Raw genomic sequence first — 25,323 nt, forward strand, 5'->3', positions numbered from 1 at the left:
TGGTAGGGAGAACACGTCAATGTGAGGGTGGGGTCATCTAAGATAGCACAAGGGTTAAAGTGGCCGTACGCACCTCAAGGGAACTGCAAGATACACCTGCACTCCCCTTTAATATCTTGCCACTCCATGACCCTCCACGGGTCTTCACAACCCAAAAACCCACAGTACTCGTATGAGTCATCCATCCATATGGGGAATGTGATCAAGGGAAAAGATGATCTTACTGTCAGTAGCAAACTGATGCCAGTGTAAAATTTACCAGATCATCCAATTGGTGTCCTTGCTTTTGGCACACCATTAATTCCAGCCAACATGCAAGACTGATTTTTTTGCGAGAAAGTCAATATAGAGAAGGCAACAAAGTTTTTTTTTTATCCACTCACTCTTCCATCCTGTTGTCCTGGATGTGCCGATGCAGAGAGATCTTGTCACTGACAAAAATGTTGATAGCGTAGCTCTCCACACTTTCTTCCTCTAATTTCTTCTCTTCCGGGCTGAGGTTGAGGCGAGTGGCTCGCCCCCACTCCCCAGGCGCACTGCTGTCTGGTGGGGGTTTTATATAGAGGGCTCTAGCCAGTGGTCCATCAATCCCACTCTTCTCCTCAGGCAACTGCCTCACAAGAACATTGTGCTTATCATCTTCCTCCCGTGTTGATGAAGAGAACGGGAAGGTGGAACGTGCCAGCACTATATAGCCAAGCCACAGGAGCCACAGAAAGAACCCTGCTTTGGCTAGCACGCCTAGTTTTCTAGAACAGCGCCCCCTCATGGTGAGGAGGTCTGTGACAGAAACGTGACAAGCTGAACCTTAGGGTTGCTCCCAACAGGATACGGGCATCTGGGAACAAAAACAAACAGACAACTTTGTGTTAATCAAAACTTCTTTTAAGGACGTAAATAAAATTTTAAAATATTTGCAATCCTTTTAATGTCTAATAGAAACTGGTTCCAGAAGAAAAAGACTTACATAAAAGATTGCATAAAAAGGTAGTTATAGAGAAAAGCAGATATTAATGTCTGCCAATAAATCTTGCTTATGTAGTTCTATTTTGACCATGATGATCAGAAGTTAGTCGTGTTATCACAACCTGTAAATGTATTTGTCTGTTTGTCCCTTAAAGTTACAAACTCTAAGGTGCAGCCTCTTTTAATCCCTTAACACAGCAGTAAAAGCTTGTTGAGCCAATTCTTTCAGAACAATGCACACATCTACCTGCAAAGATTTCAGCAGGAGTGCACACAACAAATGAACTGAGTTGAAATTCAGTGAACTTTAGACCTTGATCGCATTAAATTAAGTGTATTTGGAACTAAGCTGACATCTTGTTCCACTTTTGTGCTGTTTTGTTAGTAGGTGACGGAGGTTATAGGGATATAATTTCACCTCCAGAGCAGCGTCTGTTGTTGGTACCGCCGGTGTCATCATTTGATGTGGTGAAAAGAAGATCACTTGAAGTTTGGTACATCAGAGGACTGATGACACAAGAGACGTCACCTTAACCTTTGTGACCTGATGTCAATCATGTCCCAGTAGCATTAACTGTATAATACCTGGACTGAGTGACCCCTTTCCTTCTCATGCTCCAAATAGAAAGTACCTGCTGGCTCAGAGAAGCTAAAATCTCATTGACTTCAATAGAGAAATTGTCAAATTGTCAAAATAATCATTCTTGCTCTAATACTTTTTTTAACATGTTCTTATTAATTTTAATTATATATTTTTTCTGTAGTTAAAACTATTTAAGTGATAAAGTGGCTCAGACAATCAGATGCCTCAATAAAACTATGTGGTGTCAACTGTCAAATTCAAAACATTTGACAAATTTTCCCAAGCCCATTTTCAGTGGTAGGAGTATGGACTTCCAACAAGCTCACACCTGACTGGCAAGAGTTGTTGCCATAGAAATGGTGACTCAGACCAATCACTTCCTATTGATCTAACCGGACATCTCAGTCCAGAAAAGCGCAGTGCTAGGAACAGCTAAGCTACTTTGCAGGACTCTCAAGCTCCTGGGCCGCTGGTAGAGGACACGAGATTGTATGAGAAACCACCCGGCTTGGGCCCGGCACAGGAGTAGTGCAAAGGGTCTTGCCCAAGTACCAACACTGGATGAAGCTCAGCGCGCACTACATGTTTTTTGAGATGCTAAACAAAATGTTAGCAATTGAAAAAACTAATTTACAGTTGAGGAAAGACACTTATCATGCCTATTATAGACAACTTATGGCTTTAATTCCATCCTACTTAAAACTAAAAAATTGAACTCAAGCTAAAATATACTGACATTGCATTTCTGTTGAAATGTAACACAAAGACAACGCAACAAAAAAAAAAATTGAGAATACCGTTGTGTGTGAGAAAGACTTCTGCTGAAGATTAAAAAAACACGCTAGACACTATTCCGTTTTTTATTCTCTTCCAATGAACCAAATACAGAGATTACCAGTAATATAGACAAAAATAAATACAAAGATAAATCCCCATTTGCTTATTAAAGTTGGGATTAAAATTGGTTTATAATTGAAATACTCATATCTGAGGAATTTAACATGTCAACACCTAAACAAGGGTTGTGGTAAAAACAGACCTCTAAATGTGACCACTAATCTAGTCGCATAATTGTGTTGCATTCATATTAAACAAGGTCACCTTTTATCTGTCACAGCCTGCAAGGCTAAACTGAAAGAGTGCTGATCACACACTTTAGCAGTGCTTCCCCCTTCCTCGCACTCAAACCCACGGGCAGCTATTTCCTACTTGGGGAAAAAAAAAGGAAAAGGACAGTTTGTCCCTTACAGATCCAACTGTAAATGTAAATGTTTTAAACTCTCCATTTTTCACTGCAAGTTGGTCAAAGCAGCAGTCTTTTTCCCCCTTTCAGCCAAAACTGTGGCCTGCTGCAGACTCTCTGAGGTTTCAAAATGGAGACGCCTACAGACAAAACCCCCTTTTAGAGGCTGTCCATCAATCTGACCCTTTGGTAGTGATACTGTGTCCCCCTGTGAGCGAATGAGGAACAAAGAGGGCTACAATGCAGCTTTAATCCTGAGACACGTTTTAATCATTGCACAAAAGTAAAGGTTGATACATGCTTTTGCTTCCTGAGCTATTAAAAATGGCTTGAAAAACATGCTTTACCAGTCATGATGAGAAACATCCTTTGAAGTGAACTCTGATATATTAAAGTCACTGAAGGAACAGCAAGTGCTTGACTCACATACTGGCCAGTCACATGAGAAACAATGGTGTTAGATCTATTGTGGTAAACAGAATTCTTCCAATGGATTAAGGATTGGGAACACTTAGAGTCATTTTTAAGATACGTTCCCATCAGGCATATGTTGCGAGTTCAGAAATGCGCAATACGCAGTTTCATGAACGCTCTTTTAGCATTCGGTGTTTAAGCTGGACAAGCAGGGAGCAGCAGGGAGAGGCCTCTTCTTCCTCTTTTGTTTTTCTACCGTTTACTAGCACCACGTGCCCCACCTAAAGTTGGGAAAGGCTTGGTGCGAAATGTCGAAGCGGCGTGAATCTTGCCAAACTTGCTCCAGGATTGGAGTCATACGATTCCAGCCGGGCCGGACTGCAATTATTATTTTCGTTTTCATAATTACTTTTCAACCGATTGTCACTTCCGTGTTCTGAGAAGGACGCAGCCAGATCACTCACAAGTCTGACTCCCTGATTGGTTCAAACAGCTGAAGGTTCAACTCAGTTCAATCAATGCCCGGTTTTTATGTAGAGCCCGAGGATGGAATTTAAAAATTGCATAGTTATGAATGGATGGATGGTTTCAAGAGTTTTGAAAGCAAAAGCCCGAATTGAAGTTTGTGTGCGTTTATATCGACTTTCTATTGAAAAAGGTCGCTTGAATGCCAGTTGCCGAGGCTGGTGTGTGCGAAGCTTTAATCGCACCCTCGACTGGTTGCTGACTGACTTCTGTTGAGAGCAAGATGAGGTGAAACTAGGCCGTAAGGTAAAAGCTGTATGATGTCATTCCATTCCAACATGGAGGGTCGGAATTCAAACTTTTTGCCCAGTTACAAATATAAATTGGTTCTATACTAGAGGGGCAGCTGGACGGCTCAGTCAGTGCAGGACTGGCACTCAGGAAATCAGGGTTTGATTCCCAGGGGGCACAAAGAGTTTCTTCCAGTGTGGGCCCTTGAAGACCCTTCAAGACCCTTCACACTACTTCCCAGCAGTCTTTCACCCAAGCATCCTGTTGGGCATAGACCAATCCCCAGCTCGGATTGTTGTGTCAGGAAAGGCTTGTGGCATAAAAATCTCTGCAAAACCACCTGTGCAAATCAGTGAAAGCTAGTTCGCAGTGGCGACTCCTAACCCAATATTTGCTGCACCCAACGGTGAATGACAGGTGAACAGTTCTCCATCTCCGTTGTTTTTTTTTTCTTCATTTATTTTTTTAAATTGGTCTACTGCAGTGTTTTTCAACCTTTTCTGAGCCACGGCACACTTTAACCTTAAAAAAAATCCCGCGGCACACCAGGATCCAAAAATTAAAAAAAAAAAAAAAAAACGGAAAACTCATAGTCTGTATTGATCTACAGCCCCTCCAGAATCTCACATGCATTTTTGAGATAATTGTGGCAGAAAAAGCTTGAAACTGCAGCTGTTTTTTTCTAAAAGATGTAATAAAAGTTAAGTTAGAAGATGTAAAAACAGTTTGATGTGTGTTCGTTGATTTCAAGACGTTTAGCAACAGATCTCCTTGAGCGCTGTCACTCTCACAACCCAATGCATCATGGGAGATGTAGTGCATTAAACGGCCGGCGGAGATCGCGTCTCTGAGCTTCCTTGTTTTGTTCACTTGTTCCACGGTCTGATACCGGATTCTGTGGAAAGCTACACCGATAAAGACGAGATTTAGCTGGTATTTTTGTTAGAACTGAGCGATTTTACGAGCTAAATCGGGACAAGGAAGTAAAGACTTTAACCACTTCTGATTGGTCAGACTGATGACATGTGATTAAGCTCCCCAAGAATGATTGGTGGAGACAGTTAAAAGGACGGGACTTTTCCAAAATACAGCCGGAGTTGCAGCTGAATCGCGGTACGTCATTCTTATCAAAATGTCTTTAATAAAATAAAATAAACGCAAAGAAAAAGTATTTTACGATCTTTTATATTCCTAACTCCTCAGTGTTTTATCAGGGCCTGTTTGGATGAACAGAGAGCTGAAATCTTGGAGATGGGAAATGTTTAATTTTTCAGTTAATGAGGGCAATTTCCCACGGCACACTTGACCATCTCCCACGGCACACTAGTGTGCCGCGGCACACTAGTGTGCCGTGGGAAATATAAATTGGTTACAAATTGGTTACAAATATAAATTGGTTCTATACTAGAGGGGCAGCTGGACGGCTCAGTCAGTGCAGGACTGGCACTCAGGAAATCAGGGTTTGATTCCCAGGGGGCACAAAGAGTTTCTTCCAGTGTGGGCCCTTGAAGACCCTTCAAGACCCTTCACACTACTTCCCAGCAGTCTTTCCGTGCCGAGTCCGTGCCGTGGGTTGGAAAACACTGGTCTACTGGTCCAATAGGAGAGCGATACATTTCCAAGATGGAGAGATTTTGAAGCAATCTCAAGCTCATAATGAATTCTTGAGTCTACCCTGTAGGTTGTACTTCAACAAAGGAGTTGCCAACAAAAAATCATAGACAGCCAAGGTGACCCCAGCTCTTGGCACCAGTATGTTCAGCCCTTATTGGGATTTATACACATTCAGGGGGTGACTCTATAAGTTCCTTTCATGGCAAAGAGGAAAGAAAGACATTCACTGTTGCTTGTGAGAAAGAGGAATCCCTCACTGCATTTGCAAATTTGGGTAGAAGTTTTGAGCTGGATCCATTCACCTTTAAAGGCAAAAGGCATCCAGAAAAGGCAAGTGTTGCAAGATACGAAGCATTCTGCTTGGAATCTCCTGCTCTGTCACAGTTATCCATGCCTCCAACATATGATGCTCTACATCAACACAGCAGAGGGCCAAAATGACCAAGCAGCAATAATGAGAAAGGGTCTGAAAGATATGATGTGTACTCCCTTGCATAGGGTACTGCACATTACATATGGAGAATTAAGTGACCTGGATAAATAAAAGTCAACAAAAACATAAAACAGCACCCTGAATTTACATTTTTCTCTACATTTCGGATTTATAGCTTGAGACAAAAAATGCAGGCTGTATTGCAGCGAGCTCCTAACCCAAAGTGTGTAGTATAAACAAAAATCCATTTAAAATGTATGGAGAAGAGGAAAAGGCGGCTTTGCAGTCTCAGTGACTAGCTGAAAAAGAAATGAGCATTTGGTCATCATAGCCGCTATGTGTGTGCTTGTCATTGTTTATTTAAAAAAAATCATGTTTTGATGTGCCAACTGAATGCGCTTTATGTCTGTTTTATTTTAGGGAAAAAACTGTTTTTTCGTTGTTGTTTCTCAGAAAAGTGTTTGTACTGTTTTTTGGATGCTTTACATTAGAGCATTCCGGATCTAATATTTTGTTTTTTTCTTAATTGTTTGAGATGTAAAACAAAAATCCCCCCCTGCTGGGGTAAAAGTGAAGGTTGGACGTCTGTTATAAAAAAATGGAAACTAACTTCGTAAATCGACTTCTTTAGCTGTACTTTGATATTTTACTGTGCCACAGTGTCATGAAGTTACATAAAAATACCTAAAAATGATGCTTTTTTTACAGCAATTATTAGGTTAGATGACAAATAGATTAATTAATTAATTCCAGATCATAATTGATTAATTGCACAAAACATATAATTTTAGTTTTTTCCTGGTTCTATTTTTCCAGACTGCTACAATGCTAAAGTTCTCCTCTACATGATCAGAGTGAAACCCACCAAAGCACTACTATCTGTCAAAATCTATGTTTAATCGAAATAGAACAAAAATGGGCGCAAAACCACATGTAACACTTGAGGAAAGGAGCAAAAAACACAAAAATAAGTGAAAAGTCTCCCATTTTAATGGCTGGGCCCTTTTTTTCTTTGTTTTTAGGCTATTTGAAGTGAAAAAAATGACGGATTTAACCTGGAAACTGCTTTTCCTACACATGATTTAATACTAGAAGCAAGAAACAGTTCTGGACTGACCTAAACCTAATCTAGAAACTATCCCTCCTATTATAAAAAAGACAATGTATTACAGCACTTAACTTTATAAGAAAGTAAATACACACTAGAATAGAATAGAATAGAATAGAATAGAATAGAATAGAATAGAATAGAATAGAATAGAATAGAACTGAAGGTGGAAATTTCTAAGGGTGTGTATTGGCAAGAGTCTGGCAATACAGTAAGTATCACGATATACATCTCACAATACAGTATGTATCGTGATACATCTTAAGTGTCACTCGTTCTCATCTGGAGCCCACAACAAAACACCACAATCCGTGTTTTATATGTTCCTGGCAGCAACATGGCACAAAGTATTGGTTCAGTACTCATCCCAAGTAAAGACTAAGTAGTACATGTGTCATGACAACCAAAACTGGGAGGCTGAATGAACATTTAGCATTTAACCTAAACAGATTTTGTGAAATTGTGTTGTTTTTTTGGGTGTAGAGCTGCTCAAAGAGGCTCAGTGTTCGCCGTTGCTGCCAACTAGTAGTCTGGGGTAGGGTTGTGCCGATGGACAATATCATCGTCCATCATGATGGGTGACTGACATCCCGATGGAGAGACCATCATCGTGATGCCACTCCCCAGCCACGTTGCGCGTTGACACCATAAGCCGCGGTTACATGTACAAAATATTTTGATGGGATCAATGGTCGGATTAGAATCCAACCGTGTACATGGTCCCAGAAAAATATTTTCAGAATATAAAAACGTTCACTAAGGTCACACTTTCCGTCGGAATAAATCATTCGCACATGCGCAGTAGGGTTTGAAAAACGGAAGGATATAGATTCCGCCGAGCGTCTTTTTTTTTTCAAACTTTATTGAATGTAACAATTCAATACAAAACAATGTTAAACAGCGCCGAGCGGCTATATACATTGACATGTCAGCGCGGTAAAATACGAGACGATCTTCTAAACGTGCTTTTAAAAATGTTACGGTTACTATGAAACACCTGTTCGCTCATCATTTGAATTTTAATCCGTGTGGTCAGTGCTTTTTCTGAACGAAGCCAGGATTAGCAGTATGCTAACACGGGCTAACAACATTAGCTTTGGGTGGTGCTGCTTGCTGGCTGCACGTAAACGTGGGAATAACATCAGCCTTTATTAGTCGGGACATGACTGGAAACACAAATCCGCGTGATTGTTTGAATGTTTTCTAAGGACTGAGCGGCCTTTCTGCTTTGAAGCTCACACCGCTGTGTGTTGACGATCCGAGCTGTGCTCAGACACACACTTTTAGACCCGGTTCTGAGTTCTGTTGCTTGTACCCCTAGAGCTGCGGGACGGATCGCAGTCTTAAATCTCCCACACATAGCGCTCATGTAACAAAGCACCCCCCCCTTTTCCCTCAAACACAAAGCTGTAAGTCCGCGCTCCGCCGGTCCACTTCACTAGTGAAGTGCGGGAGCGGACTACTTCTTTTCTATTTTGTTTGTTACTTTTTTTGTTAAAGTCACTTCCCTCAGTTTATACTGGATCATCGCGGATTAGTCATTAGTTGGAAAATAAAATGAAAAAAAGCAAAAAAACGAATAGCAGTTATATAAGAACGAAAAATGTAAAAATACCCCCCCCCCCCCCCCCCCCCCCCCCCGACGATGTCATCCTCCTTCCCGATGGTTGACAGCAAACATCGTCGACGGCCAATTTAAGGGACATCGCCCAACCCTAGTCTGGGGTATAAGTGGGAAACAAGAGTCAGACGCTGAAGGACATCGGACTCTAAATAAATAAATATCGTCCCGACAGCATTTTAATTCGATACAAGTATTGCCACCTGAAATATCACGATATATCGCTGAATCAATTTTCCCTTACACCCCGGGAAATTTCGTTGTGTCTTTTTCTTGGTCATAGTTTCTGCAGAGCAGCAGAAGTTCAGTAGAAATTCACCTCTGAGTTGGTGCAGAGTAAGCCCGCCCTCATTTCCCATCCTCCCTTTGTTTGCACTCTCTCCCACTAGCTTTCAGCCCATCACACCCTAATATTATATTGGAGCTATCCAGCCCTCCACTTTAGATCCACATTCCAGCTTAGAAGAGGAAAACAAAGACATAAATGGATCAATGAGTCTGCAAGTGGATGCATCAGAATGGAGCGGAGCAGGGAGCTTGTATTTTCTATATCACACAACTCTTCATCTGTTCCTGATTCACACCGATTTGAATAAAGAAAAGAAATCCTCAGGAATCCAATCTTAATCCTAAATTTCTTCATACATGTCCTCCATCATGAGAAAAATGCATGCTAAACACCCTTTTCATTAGTGGGTCTGCAAAGAGGAACGTGCCAAACAGGGAGAAGTCTAGATGGGGCGTGAATCATGCGTGCCTGTCACGCATAAAGCTGCTCTCGCACAGTTCAATTGCAAGGCAAATCTGTCAAATGAACGCACCGCTCGGATTATAATCTGGTTTACAATCAGAGAAGCGAAAGATACTTAAAAAAAGTTTCTTCAGGTGTGCAGAGGCTCAGTAAATCGAAGCGGAAGCAGAACGAAAACTTTCCAAAGTCGACTCGCAGCTTTTCAATCTTTAGCTTGTTGGCATCAAAGAGGATCTTTGTGTAAAACTGGCTCGTTAACTTACTAGTCACAGCAGGAAATAGCAGACAGGGTAATCTAACGATGCATGTTGACAAGAAAATAACGCGTTAACTTTGGCATGTGAAACGACACAGTAGGGTGAGAATTAGTCTTCATTCAGAGGAATTCTGAATTTACCTTTTCGATAAATTGCATGGTATGGTGTGTCTGGAGTTAAAAGTGGATGTTGTCTGTCAACCGGACCCTGCTCGCTGGCTTGGAGTTGTCAGAGTTCCCACATAATCCCCTCCACACGGAGTGCTGGCCTGCGTGAAACAAACGAACCCTCTCACTGCAAAGCTTCCGCCAGAACCTTTCAAAATAAAGGAACGATTATCGTTGTTTACTCAACATTTCTTTTTTTTTTTTTTTTTTTTTTTTTTTTACAAATTTTGTCTGTTTTTTTCTCTCCAAAAAAATAATCTAATTTTTTTAAAATTAGTATAGAGACAATATGATCCTCAAAACAAAAAAAAAAGCTTTGGTTGGTGATTCTAAAATTGTCACTTAGAGGTGAGTGTGATGTTGTCACTTTTTATAGCCATACCTTGTTCAGGATTAACAATGCCATTGTTTTAAGATAGCAGGAAAAGTTACAGTAACTCCAACCAGGAAGCAGATAAAAAATCAATTAAAAAAACATTTTTTTAGTTAAAAAGCTGGGAAACATTTCCACATTAACAAAAAATAAATAAATCACAAACCACAAAAAAAGAAAAAAAAATCGTTTCCAGACATACTTCCGGTTTTGTTTACATCATATCCTCTTAACTTGACAGCTTTCAGTGCTAGCTAGTTATCTCTTTCCAAATCTCTAAATAATTATTATTAAAAGTATATATTCCACCCAAACAGACAATATTTGTGAAATTAAAAAAAAAATTATTCCAAAATAGGTGTACAAGTATTTTGGGAACAGAAACAAAAGGTTTTAATCAAAAATAATATCAATCATTACTGTACTGCAATTTAGTGCTTAAAAGTTCAACGAGTTTTTTTTTTTTAAGGTTTGAAAAATAAACCCAAAGAGCACCAAAAAAAAATTTCAAACTCCTGAAATGAAGCTTGTTAATAATCTGACAGGCGGATAGAGAATGACCTTTGATTTTATACAGTCTTGCCTGTGTTGACAGGTGAATTCTTGAGCAAGTTCAAACTATTCTTCATTTATTTTAAAATGGACGAACAAAAACACAGAGAAAACTGCATGAAACCTAACATTTTTCAATAAAATCATAATGTAATCACGTTTTTTTTCCTTTTCAGATTGTACTAAACACAGATTAAATTAAGGAAGGCTTGTGTTACCTACTGGAGGCCTTCAAAGTCAGATACAAGATTTCTTTTTAAATCTGTACATAAGGTTCTGACTGAGTGAAAAACTTGTACGTGAAAATGTTATATGTCAATGTAATTTTAAATATATTTTTCTTCTCACTGTTTGAAAGTCTTTAACCATCTCATATAGCATTTCCTGATCTTAGACGAGTTCAAACCATTTGAAGTCCTGTGTTAATATTTGCACAAACGCTGGAAGGTTTGGAAATCCACACATACTCTCAAGTGCTAACAGCCATTCCTCTGCAGCATGTTTGCAGAGATAGGGTTGGTTTGTTATTCATGGGATCTAGGTCCTGCTCAGGCCGGACTCTGCTTGCCTGGAGTGTGTAACACACCAGTGTTGTCTGTTGTTTGGCAAACACCTGCTCTGCTTGGTAACTTGCCAATATCTTTTTAATTCTTCCTTCTCATTCCTTTCCTCCTTTTCATCCCATTCCAGTTGAAAGCAGACTTTCTGTTGGAGCGATGTGCCCTCAATCTGGACCTGCAATGACTCCCATTTATGTAGGAGTTTCACTTTTTTTTATATATAAATCTGAGAAAGATTATTTTTTTGAAAGATTTATTAAAACAGTTTGTTTGCTATTCTCTACAAAACACTTTGAAAATCAAACTTAAATGTTGAAATATAGGATTAAAACCTTTAGTTTGGTTTAGTCTATCCAGATGTCATACTTCTGTCAGATCCTCAGTATTCGACCTACCTCTGAAGTGAGAAATCTGATTACTCACTTCAAGTAAACAGTGCCATCTAGAGTTTATAGTGAGTATATCAAATCTTTTCTCGCTTAATTGAAAAAAATAGCCTTCCTGACTAATAATGAGAGGATTGAAGCTTACATGAAGAACTTTAAAGGGAAATGACTTCAAATCTACTAATATATCTGCTTTGTGTGATACCTCATGACATTTTCAAGAGACGACTAAGAAATATGCTTTATATATTATATATTATAAGTACTTGCAAGAAAAATAGACTGGAAAAATATTAAAAAATCAGAATCAGCTTTATTGGCCAAACAGTGCATGGACAATGTATTTGCCTTTGGTGTCTTGTGCTCTCGTGCAAACTAGCAAGGCATAAAAGGTATAAAAGGGTAAGAAAAAATAGAATAAGTAATAAAAAAGAAAGTGACACAGTGTGATTTTGTTCAGTTTTCTTGAGTGGCATGACAATAAAAGCATGGAAAAATAAGCTATAGACAAACTAACGGCCTCCCTTCATATTGATTTAGTCGTTTTTAACGGGAGATGCGGGAAAAGAATATTGATATTTTTAAGTTTGAGGTTGTTTAATGATTAACGTAACACAAATATGTATGCATAGGACTGTGGACATGTACCCCCAGTGGCAAAACTGAAACATTTTGTATGGTCAGGTGGTTAGAGAGGGGGCAAATGAAAAGATGTTATTTTAATTTAATGTAAATTCAGTTTGTTTTAATATTCATTTAATGCTATTTTTTTGTGATTTCTGAAAAGCTCAAAGAAGGTTTTATCAATGATTTCTTAATTTTCATCAATAATGATGCTGATATTGAACCAAAAATTGGGGGGTGGGGTTCCTGCCCCCTTGCCCCACCATAGCTCCGCCCCCACATATACCTAAATATAACAACAAATATATGAGGTAACAAATGAAAGGAAGATGGAAGCTAAATCCTTCTTGTTCTCCTTTTCTTTTTTCTCTGTTTTTCACACCTGTCTTCCATTTTTTTTTGTCTATTGTTAAATATATGTATAAATACGTGCTATGTTTGATTATGGGATGTTTTAGAATCCTCTTGCTTGTTAAGAGGTTTATAGATAAATCTTGGTTTTGTTTGTACCGTTAAATCTAAAATAAAAAGTTTAAAAACTGAAAAAATGGAATCTTAGAGAGCAAATTTTATGAATGAATCAATGCAATGTGTCCCAGTGAGATGAAGTCTCTCTGCAGGATCCGGCTCTTTAAATGAAATGGAGAGGGATTCATGCTCACACGCTCCTTTTACTCATTAGCTTCCTGAAGAGCTGAACACAATAGCTCCCAGTCATAAGGGGGATCCACATAGTGGATCTTCTTCTATGATTGGTCACTTAGTTAGATCTCACTCAATGACTCATGTGTTCCCAAAATTAAAATGCAAAACTGTCCATCAGGTGGGTAGGACTAGCTAAATCTTCACTTTTTGTTTCTCAGACAGCTGAGCAATTGATGCCCAGGGTGGAAGTACAAACCCTTTAGATTGAGGAGGATTCTTTCATGAAAGCATTTTGGGAAAGACTTAATTTAGTCCTCTGATTACTGGCTTTTGGGTGTTATCGAAGATTAATGTGAAGAGATGGGGAATTTTCTCAGTGGCATGGCAAAGTTTGGATTTTCATTCATCTTCTAAACCCTTTTTAACCCTTTCAAGGTCACGGGGCTGCTGGAGCCTATCCCAGCCACTCATGGGCGAAGGCAGGAATACAGGAGACATCCTGGACAGGTCGCCAGTTTGTAGAAGGGCCACAAATCACACACCCATACACACATTTACATTCACACTAGGGACAATTTAGATTAATCGATTAAGCTATGAAGCATGTTTTTGACGGTAGGAGGAAGCCAAGTCCCCAGAGAAAACCCACGTATGTACGGGGAGAACATGCAAACTCCACACAGAAAGGTCCCCCATTGCTGTACTGTTAAAAAATAAAGTGAAGGCTGTGTTGTTGGTCGGTTTTTTAGACATGCCAGTAGAAACATTACTCTAAAAAAATCCAAAAATGTACCTTAAATTGCTTAGGGCTCATTTGTCTGGATTATTTGATTGAAGTGTATCTTCTTTCACCTTCAAATGTTTTTTTTTGGTCCAATCATATGATTAATCATACTAAGTCTGATGTATCAGTGAATACAACTATATTTCCTTTGTTTGTGTTTTTTGTTTTGATTGCTGATCCACAGTCAGAACAAAAACCCTCGGCGAGGCCTCATTTCAGCACTGTGCCTCGCCTGCGGATCAGCCTGCCTGGAGTAGTGATGGCTTCACACTCGGTGGAGGTTTCTGAAAAGAAAAAAACGTAGAGTTCATCTTGCTGGCTTAGCTTTTCAGTAGTTTTACATTTCCTCGTGTTTTTATTGATTTAATGGACTGTTCTTCCCTTCTTTTTGTTGAATTTGCAGAGCTCTGTGTCCAAATTGGACACAGATCATCAATCATGAAAAAAATTAGGATTATCAAGAACATGTTAAAAGGTATCAGATCAACAATGCTTATTTTGACAAAAAGAATGATGGAGTAACAGCTGTTAACTTCTCATTAGAAGTCTATGGGATTTGATTCTGGCTTCTTAGAACCAGCAGGTACTTTCTGTTTGGAACGGGGGGGGGGGGGGACGACGACTCACTCAGTCCGGTTCTCATTTACGCAGTCCATGATTATGATACAAACATGAAGTTGAGTAAGTTCTAGTTTTCTGATTGCTTTTTCTTTTACTAGATTACTTTTTTAGTTGGATGACTGATAGGTTGCAGTGGTGCAGTTGTTCACAAGCGTCTGCTGCTGAAAGAGAGTAAAAGAACTATTGGTTTTGCAGAGGGAGGGATGTGGGGGGGGGGGGGGGGGCAGAGCAGCTGAAAGGGCTCAGGCAGTTCAGCCGTCAGTCACTAGCAGTCCAGACGTCTTACTGTCTGAAAATCACAAACACACGCAGACATACACAATCACCTCCTGACTTTTTTCAATCTCTCAAATGGCACCAGACGTCTCAGGTCCGTGTCCCTTCATCGCCCTGGCAACCCTTCCCATTCAGTCCGGAGGCCATCTCTCCTGCCTCTTTTACAAATCCAAGGGCAAGGAAGAGATGGAAAGAGACCAAGAGGGGAAAAAAGGGAATAGAAAAAATGAAGAGGCACGCAGAACTACATTTAAATACGGACAAAGTTCTTGTTGGCAGAACTCCATCTCTGCCTCTTTTGACTGACCCACAGTTCTCTTTTTAGGGCAGCAAAAACCAAAGCGGGTAGGCTGGAAAATATACTTTTAATTGTGTACTTTTAATTAATCAGCTGAATTTGTTAAAAACTGTGGCATAGTTGTAAATAACAGATTAAATTGTGGGCTGCCTGCGACAGACTGGCGACCTGACCAGGGCGCCCCCTGCCTTTGCCCACCAGTGGCCGGGATAGGCTCCAGCAGCCTCGTGGCCCTGAAAGGGAATAAACCGAAGAAGATGAATGAATGAATGAATTGTGGGCTGCAAGGTGGTGGAGTAGTTAGAGCACTCACCTCACAGTAAGAGGGTGGTGGTTCCAAACCCAGCTGGGACCTCTCAATGTGGAGCTTGCATATTTTCCTCGTACATGTGTGGTTTTTTCTCCACTGACTCCAGTTTCCTCCCACAGTCCAAAAAACATGCTTCATAGGTTGATTGATGTCTCTAAATTGTCCCAAGGGGTGATTGTGTGTGTGGCCCTGCTACAAACTGGCAACCAGTTCAAGGTGTACCCCGCCTTCACCCAACAGTAGCTGGTTAGCTCCAGCAACCCCATGTCCGCAAAGGGATTCAGAGGGATGGACATCAAATAATCCTGATTGGGAGTCGAAACTGAAGGGAAAAATTCAGATCCTTTCCAAAAAAAAGTAGAATATCATGGAAAAGTGGATTCATTTCCATAACTCCATTCAGTAAATCAATCTGTTGTAGACAATGGATTAAGGGCCGGTCGTTTAATTGATTTCAATTATCTTTTTTTGAAATAAATTTGGGCTCCAGCTAAAACCAACTGTAGGTGCCATGAATTAAATGTGGTTCTTATTAGGGTGTCTGAATCACCTGGCGGTAATCACCTGGTGGGTCACATGTTTGTGGGCGGAGACATTAAGTAGTTTTAACTCACCCGTGGTTTGTCCCCGTGTAAGGTGGAAGGGAGGGTGAGCTGGGTTGCCGTCTTTTTTGTTGACCACTTTTTTCTTGATTCTTTACTTTTTTCTCCTTTTTGATCCAGAGGTGGATTTGATTACCTTATTTCACTATTAAAAAGTTCAAAATACGAACTTCGTTGGTGCTTCATGTTTTCTTTGAGCACGTCATTCAATAACCGGACCCAGCATCAGCCTCTTTGTTTTTGGAGTCGCTACACCAGCAAAAATAGGATTTAAAAAAAATGAGAATACAGTAGAAGATTTGCCTAAATTCTGCAGGTCATGAATGATTCAAACAAAGTTTCACCAACTAATCATCTACAAACTGAAAGCACCAGAACAGGTTTCCTGACATGTCATGAAACTGGTTCAGTTGGGGAAGACTTCAGACCTGACAACTAGCCAGAAGACCTTCATGGATCCCCTCCATAGTCTGGGTAAGCCACTAAAGTTCCTAGCTAAGGAGGCTGGCTGTTCAATGAGCGCCATACATATCAGCAGAAAGGCTAATGGAAGGGCAAAATATGGCAGAAGAAGATGTACCAGCAAAAGAGACAACCAGAATCTGCATTCTACGAAAGTTTAATTTGTTAAACAGAATTATGGAATTGGATACACTTTTCTATGCTTTTCTAATATTTTGGAATGGATCTGTATACCCCATGAATGTGGGTAATGTACGGTAATTCATGTTTTTCAAGTTTAAAATAACTAATTCAAATAATTTAGCTTCAAAGTATCCAAGGAATTTTGCCTGCAGGATCGTGTAAACAAATTGACTTTATTAATCCGTGAGGACAAAGTTCCCAATCCACCAAATGTGAGAACACACAGCACAGCAGCATCACACTGGAACATCAGAAAGAACATGATAAATTTGATCCTGACAGTGTTAGAATGTTTATTAGCTGGCAAACAAAAACACTTTTAAAGCGGGATCTCATCACTTTTTTTCTTTTGTTGTGAAACGTATCCATTTGTGCCAACAATTAAAGGGTCTATATCATGCAAAATCAACTTTTGGCGCTTTAAGTGTATTATAATGTTCATTCCTCACAAAAAGAAACCCCAAAGCGGTATATTGATCCATTCAAGCATTTCTGAGTATTCCTGTAAAAACCTGCTCTCTGTGCACAAGCCTCTCCCAATCTAAATAAAACGAGTGGGTCCTCACATTGTGACGTACATAAGTGAAGAACAGCCCCTTCCAAGAAGAGTTGTCCTGGGAGTGAGTCAGTGTAGAACTGCCACTGGGCACCCACAAGAGGTGAAAGCCGCCGCCTCAGAAATCGAAATGTCTCCGGAAAATAACTCGCAAAACTAACTCATTATTCATAAAGATGTGTTCTTTAGTGTGCCAACGGTTATAAAAGGTCTATGAGACGCATGATATAGGCACTTTAAAGTACATTTGGTGAACAAGGAGATGGAAATACCGTATGACTGTTAAAGAAATGCAAACTTCCTTGAATTTGAGGGTAAAGGACTTTCTCTAAACATCAATTGAAAGAAGAACGTTACACAAGATTCTGAACAAAATGAACACGATGGAGTCGTTTCACCCTTTTTTTTTTACTCATTTACAAGGACATCTACAGGAGATTAATTCTACCCAAAAACGTTTATGTTCCCCTTTCAGTGTCAAAAAAAAAAAAGAAAAACCAAATTTGCACGTTTTGTAATTGTTTTCTTGGTAATTAAATAAAATTAAACTTTTTTCTCGTTTTCTTGAGAGCATTTCTGCAGAGCAGAAGTAGTTCATTAACATGGCTCTCTCAAGTGGATGCATCAGAATAGATGTGACCCGCCCATGATATGCTGTATGTTTTTTCTAACAGCATTTTTTTTATGTTCCTGATTCACCAGAATTTGAATAAAGAAAATACTCAGAAATGAAAATCTGAGCTTAATCTTCTTTATTTATGTCCTCCATCATGAGGAAAAATGCCACAAGAACATGTTAAAAACACCAAAAAGACCATTTTCATTGAAGTGGGCCTTTAAAGCAGATTTTTAAACCTTCAAAAAAAAGTATATATATATTTGTGCCAAACTACTTGTTCTTTACTCAAAAACACACCTCATGTTTTCTTTTCTTCTTTCTTTTGGCAAATAAAACCACTGAACTGCAGCGATGGAAAGCCTGTGGGACCTGAAAGAACAGAACACCTGTCACCGTCAGCAGTCTGCAGCACACTGCCACGAGCTGGATGATCACAGAAGGTCTCCTTGTGTCAGTGGGACCTGCGGGGGACATGCAGCTGATAGCTCAGCACATGGGCACTCCACCCCAAATATAGAGAGGTGACAACTTATTATAGCTAGATTCTATCTGCTGTCAACTGGGGGTTCATTTTTTTCTCTTCAGAAGCTGAATCTGCCCTTTTTGTCCTGTCTTCTCTGAACATCTACTTTTATAACTTGTTCTCATCTTTTTTCATATATTGTGATTTTTTTAAAACTTTTTTATATTTTCCGTGTTTAATCTCCAATATTCTTGTCCTCTGTTTCTATACAATACCCTTTCCCATTGGACACAAATACAGTTCTTTTTTTCTTCACAGTACGTCATTTAAAAGGGTCTGATCTGTGCTCCTAACAGTACCAAAAAAAAAAAAAAAAAAAAGTAAAGCACGTACGGTAATTTAGAAAAATGCTTTTAAGATCTCTAAATGCAAAAATTGATAAAACAATTGACAAGCCAAACCCATCTGCAAAGGAAAAATCATCCAAATTAAACAGAATGCTAACACAAATACATATTTGAGGCAAAAAAAAGTTTTCTTCAATAAACTGGATTTTTTAAAATTTGAAGTTCAAATTTAGAAAAAATAAATCACAGCATTGCAAAAAGGTTAGGAAGATCATTAAAAATCTATTTCTTTATTTATTTAGAATATACAAATAAATATGGCATTGCTTAAAAGTCCCTCCAAGCCAGCAAGGCCAAGTGGGACCTATATGGTTTAAAAGTGGGCAGAAAATGTGTTTGTTTCCATGGTGGCCCCACCTGTGTTTGCCCACATTGGCTTTAGAGGACAGCTCAGTTGTCCACCGGGCAGCTGGCTAGCGTAGCGGGAGGAGAAGCGGCCGATGAGGCTGGGGGGACACCACAAACAGGAAAGGTGGCGGCGGTCACTGCAACACCTGCAGCGGACTTTGAACCCTACGCTCCCATCAAGACTGCAGATGGAAACCCCATGTTGTTCAATCCCGCGGGACGTGGATTGTGTTCGGAGGGCAGCGGGTGTCAGGGCCTCTACTCATTGCGTCTCTCAGGAGCCGTCTGCATTCGGCGGGAGATGATCTGCCAGGCAGCCTTCTGTCTTGGTCCAAGAAGCAGCAACAGGGCGAGGATTTTTACCGCTGAGTGGAGAATTAGAAACCAGGACTTTGTCAGATGTTGGAACTGACAGGACATCGAAGCGGTTGGAGAGGATGAGGCCTTCGTGGTCCGAGGCTTTCTTCCTTCATGCCATAGACTCCAGAGAGCTTGGAACCACAGTTCTGGACAGCAGTGGAGGGCGATGGACCCCTTGTGTTTCCACATGATGTTTGTTATGGACAGAAAGAGCACATAAGTCCAACAACAAAACAATGACTGTGTTTCATTTATCCGGACTTGGGACCGGCACAAGAGAACACTGGAAACAAAAAAAGTTTTCAATTCATCCATTTCAATCTGCTAGCAGTTTTAAAGAAATCATGGTGTGACAATCATTGAAGTTCAGACTTCCATTTCAGGAGTGTAATGTTTTTGTGCAGTACATGTGCGTGGTCTCAAACCAATATCCAGAGAGTTGTTTGCTGTGTTTTCCGATATGTATTCTCAAAAACATACTGACTTGTGGCCCCAAAGAATTTCTATTTCCAGCGAAAAGCCTTTTTCTGCTTTAAAAGCCTTTTCCTCTGAAAAGACCTAGAAAACTGTAAAATAAGGCCACTAAACTGCATCTAAAGCAGTGTTTTTCAACCAGTGTGCCGCGGCACACTAGTGTGCCATGGGAGATGGTGAGGTGTGCCGTGGGAAATTGCCCTCATTAAGTGATCTAAAAACATTTTCCATCTCCAGGATATCAGCTCTTTGTTCATCCAAACAGGCCCTGATAAAACACTGAGCAGTTAGGAATATAAAAGATCATAAAATACTTTTTTCTTTGTGTTTATTTGATTCTATTAAGACATTTTGATAAGAATGACGGTACCGCGATTTAGCTGCAACTAAAACTGTTTTCTGAAAAGTCCCTCCCCTTCAACTGTCTCCACCAATCATTCTTGGAGGCTCAATCACACGTCATCAGTCTGACCAATCAGAAGTGGTTAAAGTCTTAACTTCCTTGTTTAGATTCTGCTCATAAAGTCTTTCAGTCCCAACAAAAATACCAGCTAAAGCTCGTCTTTAGTGGTGTAGCTTTCCACAGAGTCCGGTGTCAGACCGTGGAACAAGTGAACAAAACAATGAAGCTCAGAGATGGAGTCTTTCTGCGTTTGGCGGCTGTTTGCACTACATCACTACACTCCTTTTTTTTTTTTTTTTCTGGATGCTGGTGTGCCGCAGGATTTTTGTCATGGTTAAAATGTGCCGTGGCTCAATAAAGGTTGAAAAACACTGATCTAAAGTAACAATGTCCAGCAAAACAAACATCCATCTATCCATCCATTTATCCATTTTGAGACCCTGCTTAATCCCTTTTGGGGTACGGGGTTGCTGGAGCCTATCCCACCTACTGTGGGGCAAAGACGGGGCACACCCTGAACCGGCTGCCAGTCAGGGCCTGCATCAATGCAGTGTGCACAAAACTAAGTTATGGAACCCGACTATAGTATTTAAATCAGCAAATTTTAAACACAGTTAAAAAAAAAAAGAATAATATCACTTGATCAAAGCGCAAACCTTCAGCTGATTGAAATTAAGTAAAAATTAGCATATTATGGCTTCATATAACACAAGTATGATAAATATACTAGCGTAATAATAGATGATTTACTCAATGTTATTGCATTAAAGGTTATTCAGGTAGTTTTCATCCAATACCTTGACATTTTGATGACTTTTGAAAGATATGTTACAGAAAAAAATGTTTGTGGGGGGGGGGGTATTTTTCTCATGATGGACAAAATTGCTGAAAATTGTATTTCTCAGCATTTCTTAATTCAAATCGATGTAAGTTTGGAGCAGACAAAAAAAAAAGCAGTTAGAAAAAGATTGTATTTGTGACGTAGAAAACATCCTGGGTAGACAGGCAACCAGCTCCCTGCAACACGACAGGGAGGGCATGGGGGGGGACGGGTTGTTTCACACCAGCTATCCCGCCCACAACTCAGAGATGAACTTCTAATAATTAAGAAAAAATAAAAACTACTGGTGCTTTGGAGAAACTGTGTCCTAGTAAACAACACAGGATTTTGGATTTTGCCTAAAAAAGGCATAATCGTAACTAAAAGACCACTGGGAACACTGAAAATAATCCGAATCAGAATAGATCAAAAGGCAATCCAGTTCCGGTACAGCAGGATCTGAAGGATTGGATCAATAAAGCTTGAAACCTCCTGCCATGCTTCCTGTTGTTGACAATTTGAAGCATTAAAACAAAATATAACAGGCAAGGTCAATCTAAATAAGAAATAAAATCAAAAACACAATTGAGTTTTGGCACAACATTGACTAAACTAACTGTTCTGAGCAGTTACAATGCTTTTGTCATTATTGGTGTATATAAGAAGTATATTCTCTCTTCTTTCTTTTTGATTTTATCTCTCTGTTATTACTCTCAACTTTTTCTCAGCTCTCTCAGCCCCCTTCAGAGTTCCACCACCGTCATCATCCACCTATTGTGATGATGCTGGTACCTCAAACCTACAAAGAAGCAGTCCAGATACGTTAAACAACCTGGTTTTGCAGAGTCATGGATATGTATGATGCAGTTACCACAGAATACGCTCCCTTCAACACTGGATGTCCTTCAATAGTCTTCTTCACTGTTATATAAATTCTGATAAACTTAACCCTTGTGCTATCTTGTGGGGTCCAGATGACCCCACCCTTACATTGATGTGTTCTCCCTACCATGACAAAGGTGGAGAGGATTTCATGTAATCCATGGACACCAGTGAAGATCAAAAAATCATTGAAGAACAGCGCACTGTCTTGGAGGCACGTTAACGTTGGGAGTGGGGTCATCTGGACCCCACAAGCTGAAAAAGCCGATACCTGTCTTGTGGGTTCCAGATGACCAAGGCACGTTAAAGTTGGGAGTGGGGTCGTCTGGACCCCACAAGATAGCACAAGGATTAAGCTGGGTGGTTAAGATAACTGCAACACGATGAACATTATTTTTGGTGTACTTTATTGTTTTGGAGTGTCTATGGGAACAATAGTTTAGTAGCAAAAGGACACATTTAGTTGAGACTGGCAGCTCCATGGCAGCTTGAATCGCTTCATTCCAGGGTCTCTATACACCATTGATGAGCGGTTGGAGTGGATGACGGATAGGCAGCTCCACTGGCTGCAACACAAGACACGAGCGGGGAGGAGAAGCAGGACCCATGTCCTGTGTTGCAGCCGCTGGCCCAACCAGGAAGTCCCCCTCAGCTCTGGACCATAACAGCTGCTCCAATGTGAAGAGGAAGACCGGGAGACACAGAGAAAAGAAATTTGAGGGGATGGAAGACAAAATTGTTAGAAAGGATTGTGTGTAAGTGGCACATGAGAGTGCTGGGACCAGAGGATGAAATGATGATCTGACAGGAGGAAAAGTGAAAAAAGCAAGTGAAATACTATTGTAAAAATGAGCTAAAAAAACACACCGTGTGCCTCCACAGACACCATTCAACACACAGCAAAAGGAAAACAGCTCTTTCCATCTTTTGAGCGGGCATTCCTAAATATAAGTCATGGTCCCAGCTCTCAACAGTGAGCGAAAAACAGCATCTTGCTTAAAATGGTTGGCAAGAAAGTCATTGACTACTTATGGCAAGAAGATTCAAAGATCTGTCTGCAACGATCATATAGAACACCTGAGGGAACCATCATTGTAAGTTAATGAAATCATTGAAACTGTTGTGTGCTTTTAAAAGAGCATTGACCCTGGGCCCCACCGGAGAAGGACGCCCACAGCCCCAAACGAGCACCCCACCACCACCCAGGAGTTCCGGGCATCCCCCCGCCCCAACCCCAGGTACGAGCCAGGACCCCCCAAGGGAGACCCGCTCCGCACTCCAGGCAGCCACCCGCCCGGCCCACGGTTGGTCCAAGGAGGAGCGAGGCAGGGGCCCGCCGCCCCCGCCCAGGAGGGGGGAACCCCGGGGAAAAAAGAGGGCCCACAAGGGGTGTTGTAAATATGGCCCGACCAGGCTCGGCCACAGTTGGAAATTTGGCGGGGCCCAGCACTCAGGAGCAAGGACCAGAACCCACCCCCCAGGGACCAGACACCCCCGGCTCAGATGTAATGTGAACCCCCCCACCGCGCAAAGGGGCCCGTACCCCCCACCAGGGAAGAGGCAGGGGACAGACGGACCCAGGTCCCACCTTCCTTGCAAAATGTGTGTGCGTGTATGTGTGTTTGAAAGGGTGTGTGTGTGCATGTGTGTGTGTTTATGTTGGGATGTATATATTGAGGGGGGAGGGGTGTGTGTACTAAGGGGGGTGCGGTTAAAATTGGCGGGTAGGGCACTGAGGGGACATCTCCTGATTACTCACAGTGATGTCCCCTCACCCTCCCCACCAAGGGGCCCTAAATGTCTAAGGTGCGGTTAAAATTGGCGGGTAGGGTGCTAGGAGGACATCCGCTGCTTGCTTGCAGTGATGTCCAAGCACCCCCCCTACCAAGGGCCCTACATGTCTAAGGTGCAAATAAAACCGAAAGAGGGGGGGCCCACTCCATACGGCAACCACAGGAGGGGGGCCACTGCCTAGTAAACCCCCCCCAAGGCTCATCGCAGGCTAAGCCCCCCACCCCCTCACCCTATTATGAGGTTATATGAAGAAGGGGATAAGTTGGGGACAGATGATAGACTGTCCCCCGGTGGTCAAACAGCTGTCCCCCGCCCCCCCCCCCCAGCAAGGGGGCCAGGCCCACCCAGCCCCGGGGCCCCACTCCCGGAGGCGCAGACACCCCAGGCCCAGCACCACCACCCCCACACAGAGAGAGAGGAGCCAGAAAGCGCCGCCCCCCCCCGGAGCAAGCCCAGGCCCCCACCCCCAAACGCCGCTCAGGAGTGAGCTTGTTGGAAGTCCACACCCTCACCACTCGAAAGCGTGATACAGGATACCTGTTTCAAACATTGGGGGGGGGGGGGGGGACCACATTCTCTCATCGAAGGATCTGATTTGTCACTTTATAACAAAGAATTTGAAGGAAAATTAGGATTAGCAAGAAAGTGCTAAAACAATGTATCAGAGCAAGAATGGTTATTCTGACAAATAGAATGACTGAGCAATTGCTGTTTATTTTGGCTTCATGGAGCCACTTGGCATTTGGAACTCAAGGTGGGGGCTGGCTCAATGCAACAGTCAATGCCCTTAAGTATGTCATTTGCAATGAGAACTACAGTAGAATGGAATCTAAAAACTGCCAAAGCACCCCCAGAACTGTTATTTTTTTTAACTAATTTTTCTACTCTTTCCTCTTGGTGAGTCTGCAGTGTCAGGTTAGTAAACTTTGTACTACTGTACACCAATCAAAGAGCTGGAATTTCATAGTTTACCTGAAATGTACCCATAACCTGTAAGGGGCAATAATGTCAACATCTAAAACAAAAAACAATCAACCGCCCCCTTTCCTCTGACATTTTGTTCAAACTTGAAATGAAATTCGGCTTTTTCAGGTTTACTCTCTAACTTTTCAGTCTTTCTGAAAGGTGCTTGCATCAGCCTCACTCCCAACCTGGATTTTTGTGAGGCAGTATACGCTAGGGCAGGAAGAAGACTTTTTCCTGTCAAGTTCATTTTATGAAAATGGGTCCAACCTAGATTTGAGACCACAGGGAGCTGAACTCAAAGGATAGATGAAAGGAGTTGAAGGGCGAAGCTTGCATAAAAGAAATTAGCAGAGAGCCAAGGGCAAACCTCAACTCATTTAACCTACACATTCTAGTCAGAAGAAAGTGAGAACACAGTTTTGTAAAAAGCTAAATTTGGATTCTCATTGAAGGTTTGGGGAGGTTTTGAAGGTGGACTTTTATGAAGTTGAAATCTTTTAAAAAGGAGAAGGCAGGATAATGTGCTACAGCAGTGTTCCCCAATCCTGATCCACGGGAAACACTTTCCTGGATGTTTTCCATGTTGCCTGTATGCACACTTGATTTCGCTCATCAACAGGCTCTGCAGAAGCCTGACAATGA

The 25,323-nt window shown here is 41.2% G+C and overlaps 1 protein-coding gene and 1 non-coding gene across 5 annotated transcripts in view; both read right to left on the reverse strand.

The window, feature by feature from the left end:
* poc1bl (POC1 centriolar protein homolog B (Chlamydomonas), like) overlaps nt 1-25,323 on the reverse strand; it is a 50,077-nt gene that overhangs the window by 17,818 nt on the left and 6,936 nt on the right. The window contains exons 1-3 of one of the 4 annotated variants that reach the window (XM_020707081.3): nt 9,887-10,078; nt 1,385-1,473; nt 384-838 (exon numbers count right to left, since the gene is read on the reverse strand). In XM_020707081.3, the coding sequence (XP_020562740.1) occupies nt 384-769 (386 nt within the window). In that variant the 5' untranslated portion in view covers nt 770-838; nt 1,385-1,473; nt 9,887-10,078. Of the gene's footprint in view, nt 1-383; nt 839-1,384; nt 1,474-9,886; nt 10,222-25,323 lie in introns of those variants that run through there. The other 3 variants (XM_078954973.1, XM_004073975.5, XM_020707082.3) reach the window with 3 other exon arrangements.
* mir187 (microRNA mir-187) lies at nt 22,472-22,558 on the reverse strand. Its single transcript, NR_107142.1, has one exon. It is a non-coding gene; the product is annotated as a microRNA mir-187 (primary transcript).

This window comes from Oryzias latipes, chromosome 11 (genome assembly GCF_053564925.1).
Source record: "Oryzias latipes strain Hd-rR chromosome 11, Olatipes_Hd-rR_3.1".
NCBI lineage: Eukaryota > Metazoa > Chordata > Actinopteri > Beloniformes > Adrianichthyidae > Oryzias > Oryzias latipes.